Raw genomic sequence first — 4,885 nt, 5'->3', positions numbered from 1 at the left:
TATCTTTATCCAAATAGGTTGTGATTTTATTTACAAAATCTCTTTATAATGTACACAAAAGACTATTATTCTGAAATAAAAAATAAAACACAATCATAAGTAAATTATGTAAAAATCAGAAAAGTTATTTAATTAATATTTATTATGTGTATTACAAAATAATGTCAATAAATTTTATAAGGTGTCAGTCATCCCTGACTCATTGCAAAACCAGGTTGAATAGTAGAGGTTTATGAAAAAACTTATTTCGTGATGAATTTTTTTCTGTTTTTATTTAATGTCTTCATTACAACAAAAACGATTTTTCGCAGCGCGCAAATTCTTTTTCCGCAGCGCACATTGCCTGCTGCAAAGATACAAGCCGTTGAAAGTTCAAGATTATCCGCCGCGTACATGTACATGCTGTTAATACTATTAGTTCGGTGATTTAGAAAATAGCAAATATTAGCGACGTATATGAGCGACGGTTTTTCTGTCGCTAAAAGTAGCGACGGTTGTAAACCGTCGCTGATATAATTTTAGCGACGGTCTTTACAACCGTTGCTAAATTAATTGTAGCGACAGCTGTGTTATAAATTCCGTCGCTAAATTCCGTCGCAATAGCTCGGACGCTGCTTGCAGTGTCCGCGCTTACGAAGCACGGACGCTGCTCCACGTGGGCAGCGTCCGCGCTTCGTAAGCGCGGATTAGGTTATTTTTGAAAACGTTTTTTTTTTTAAAATTATTTTTGAAATTAATTTTAAAATTTGAATTATTTTTAAAAAAAACCCAGAATTAAGAGATAATTGTGTGGGAAAAATGTAAGAGGTGAGGGTAATTTATAGGATTGAATTCGTAAAATTAAAAAGAAAATCAATGGTCTACTGGTCTGTCCGGATCCAGGTCGATTGTTGCACTATAGTCATGTCATTGTGACAGTTGATCCACATGATCGCGGTCGTTGATCTTCAGCTGCTACTTGATCCGTTGTTTGTAGTCGTCCGTTTAATATAAAAAAAATTAATTAAATATTGTCAACCCGTCTATTTCGACCCTAAAATCACTGTTCTCCAAACCGGACCGGACCGGCCGGTCGGACCGGTTCAACCGCGACCGGCCTCCAGACCGGTCCGGAGATAAATAAAAACCCGGAAAACCGATTAAACCGGTTAAAACCCGGTTAAACCGGAAAAAACCGGAAAAACCGGAAACCGGTTAAAACCTGGAAAAACCGAAAAAGTGCTGTTAATTGGATATTTGTTGTAATTTTCATCTTAAAAATTAAGTAAAAATTATAAAAACATAAATAATCAATATTTTACTATTTTATTTATTTATTAATTTTATTGATCCGGTTCGACCGTTCGGTGGAACCGATTGAACCGGTTGAACCATTTTTTTAGGCTTGACCGGTTCGATTAACGGTCCAGTTATAAAAACATTGCCTAAAATAATAACCGGACTACTTTTAATCGGTTACAATCACGATTCCAAGTCAAATCCATTGATTCAATTAACCAACCTCTATGGGCCACATGCCGTGTCCGAGTTATGCTCCAACCCGGTTCGTAGATTTTTAACCGCTGTGTGTGGATGTGTATGAAATAAACAATCGGGGTCTGATATAAATTGGCGAGAGGGCCCTTGTTCTTGTGATAAATCTTAAATTATGAAGAGAATGCCGACTTTACACGTCAGCTCGTCCAGAAACTTCTATCCGTGTAATTATATATATATATATAATTACGAAAATATCTTTCTTCGAGACACATCCATAGAATAGAGAATCTGGCGGATTAAAAGTGTTCTTAATCGCCTCGCACGGTGAGTTTCTCAATTGAAACCTAATCTAAGTGATGGTATCTGGATTTTGTTTCTCAATTCGAAACCAGAACAATTTATATGGTGTAAGGTATCGTTTTATCACATCAAAACGTGTATTTTATGGTTTGATACTTAACTTCGTATGTAATTTACCGTTGACAGTGGAATTTGTGGGATTGAATTATGATCCTTGGAATCTGCATTATTTGTTAACGATGTTTGTCTCGGATTGATGGGTTTTTTTCTCGGGTTTTTGTGTTTGAATGAATACATATTTGCCATTCCCATGTTGCATAGTATTGGGTAGGGAAGGGAAAATACGGACCTTTCCTTTTGTTTTGTTCACTGCCAGGTTTTATAGCGAATTCTCTTTAGTTTATCTGTATCCGGAGAGGATGTCATATTTTCGCCTCTCTCCATCTCCCTCCTTTAATCCATCCTTCCTTCAATTTATTATTATTCTTGTTTCTCTTGAATCTCAGCATCTGTATTTCTTAGTTACAATGCTTTCTATTGATCCATGGTTTGATGTCTTTCCGTGCAGATGTCTTACTCCAGAAGGTCAAGGTGCGGTTTTTTTTTTGTATTCCTTGTTTTATTTTGGTGTTATAAGTAGTGGTTTGATGCCATATTTTATCCCATTTGTCATAAATCCTGTGCAGGTATTCTCTTTCTCCTTCCCCTTATAAGCGCTACAGTAGATCGATCTCCCGATCTCCATCAAGGAGCAGGTCAGGGTGATCTTTTGTCATGGGCTTCCTAGATTTTAACTTGGCAGATATGTCTAGAACAGAATTGTACTCGTGTAATTGAACTACAGATGTCTCTTGTCATTTGACTGCAGGAGCCGTGACTCCAGTGATGCTGAAAATCCTGGAAATAATTTGTATGTGACAGGACTGTCAACTCGGGTCTCACGGAGGGACCTTGAGAAGCACTTTTCAACTGAGGGAAAGGTACATATTTTTTCTGCATATCTTCCATCCTGTTGGTGTATGGAATATCTTTATGTTCTTGGGAAATTGTCAGCCTTTTTGAACTGATCTTGACATCTCCTGTTAGGTGGAGGATGTCCGTCTTGTAGTTGATCCTTGGACACAGGAATCTCGTGGATTTGGTTTTGTGACGATGTCTACTGTGGGGGATGCTGATCGATGTGTTAAGTACTTGGACCGCTCGGTGCTTCAAGGCAGGGTAATTTCCGTGGAGAAGGTAACAGTTTTTTCTGCACATTTTCTTCTCTGCAACATTCGTATATATGATCTTAGTTGCTATTGCAATGGATAATTGGATCCATTTCCGTGTTGTTTGTATTTAGATGGATATTGTATTTGAAAACTCTTTGTTTCTTTTGGTTAAGTTTTGTTAATAACAGGGTAGCTGTGTGCAGCAGCTCTTCTCCAAACTAACAAATCGAATCGAATACAACGAGCAAATATCAGACTGTTATTCCGAGGGTTGTATGCCCTGCATATCTTTCTTTTTGCAGTATAATCTTGCTGTTATTTTGTCCCTTATATTAATTTTCAGATTCATGCATTTCCCTTTTCTGTATTTGCTAGTCATTTATCAATTAGGAAACATAGTTGATCATTATCAGGGAGTCTGTATCATGGTTTGTGTGCGTGTTTTTGTGCAGGCTAGAAGGCGGAGAGGTCGGACACCTACGCCTGGAAGATATCTCGGGCCGAGAACTGTTCGTGGTATGTTTGGCTGTTATTTATTATAATATTTTTGTTGGGAGATTTTTGTGGTTGATAATTTTCTTGCATTCAGTTCTTCCTAATCTTGTGTTATGTTATCCAGCACGTCGCCGATCTCCTACCTATTCGAGAAGTGTTTCTCCGTGCTATTCATCTGAAAGAGAGAGGGGTAGCAGCAGGTCATACTCTCCTTGTTATAATCGTCGACACCGTTACTACAGTCCATCCAATCGACGTAGGTCATATTCTCATCACAGGCGTGGAAGGTCTTATTCCCGATCACGTTCTCCATCCTACAGCAGGTCTCCTGTTAGAAGGCGAGATCATTCCTACTCTCCTACCTATCACAGGTATTATTCACCTGATGAGTGCTACTACCGAAGGCATCGCCGTTCTTCACCGGAGACTCCTGATGTTTACAAATACAGAAAAAGTCGGTTCCGGTCTCGTTCTCGAAGCATTTCACCAGTGCTAAGGAGATATGAAAGAAGTTACTCACGCAGCATCTCGCCCAGGCGCTCGAGGAGAAGTTACTCATGCAGCATATCACCCAGGCGCAGTCCGTCTCCGAAGTACTATAGAAGGAGCTACTGTCGAAGTGTTTCCCATGGTGACAGCCGGTCTTCACGAAGACATTCTAGGAGTCCTAGTGCCGATTCAACCTCTCAATCTGAGTAAAGTTTGTCATTTCTAGTCTTTCGATTTCATCGTGTCATGGCATCTGTTAAGATGTTGCTCTGCAATTCATAGGTATGCTTTGAGCTTTCGTTTAGGATGAGCTTGTGACTCGTGAAATACTGTCTAAGCTACAAAGATTTGTTGCGTCAGGTTTCCCTAGTTTAAGTTTGTTGTGCCCTGCGTTCCTATGTTATGCCAGGTCTTGTGTGATTTATACTTCTCACGTGTAATAAATACATAATGCGTGGATATGAATAAATACATAAGGCGTGGACCTTTTCATATTTCATGTTTGACATTCAACCAAAAAATTTCTATGAATTAAATCCAATCGACAAGAAATATATATCTTTCATCCTTCGTGTTTGCCATTCCACCAAAAAATTTCTATAAATTAAATCCAGTCGACAAGAACATGTATATTGTTGATATCTGTAGGTGTCTCAGAATTGTTGGTATCAACTCATTCCATCAGACTCATGCTATGTACATACTTGGTGAGCGTTAATTCGGGTTTTTCAGTTTTTACGGTGAGCATTAATTCGGGTTATTATCCTTTAACTCGATTGACTCGGTTAAACTAAATTAATAGATGAATTAATTTGAAATTTTGGTTTCTGTCAATTTGAAAATCCATTAAAAATATCGATTAAATCATTTCAATTTTTTATTTTTAAAAACAGATAATCGATTTTAAAAAA

General features: G+C 38.1%; 1 protein-coding gene across 7 annotated transcripts; it reads left to right on the top strand.

Moving 5' to 3' along the window:
- The first annotated feature begins 1,658 nt into the window (after positions 1–1,658).
- LOC140823079 (serine/arginine-rich splicing factor SR45a-like) lies at positions 1,659–4,473 on the top strand. Of its 7 annotated transcripts, none has more exons than XM_073184202.1 (8): positions 1,660–1,803; positions 2,348–2,370; positions 2,466–2,534; positions 2,648–2,759; positions 2,866–3,015; positions 3,179–3,291; positions 3,443–3,503; positions 3,610–4,473. In XM_073184202.1, the coding sequence occupies exons 2-8, from the start codon at positions 2,348–2,350 to the stop codon at positions 3,979–3,981; spliced, it is 900 nt and encodes a 299-aa protein (XP_073040303.1). In that variant the 5' UTR covers positions 1,660–1,803; the 3' UTR covers positions 3,982–4,473. The 7 variants fall into 7 exon arrangements, with proteins under 7 accessions (XP_073040298.1, XP_073040303.1, XP_073040301.1 ...); XM_073184201.1 differs by having other exon boundaries at positions 1,667–1,803; positions 3,443–3,506; XM_073184197.1 differs by having other exon boundaries at positions 1,659–1,803; positions 3,179–3,503.
- Positions 4,474–4,885: the final 412 nt, after the last annotated feature.

This window comes from Primulina eburnea, chromosome 2, assembly GCF_022965805.1.
Source record: "Primulina eburnea isolate SZY01 chromosome 2, ASM2296580v1, whole genome shotgun sequence".
NCBI lineage: Eukaryota > Viridiplantae > Streptophyta > Magnoliopsida > Lamiales > Gesneriaceae > Primulina > Primulina eburnea.
Note: the sequence above shows the minus strand (reverse complement) of the source record. Positions and strands in the feature narration are given on the sequence as shown.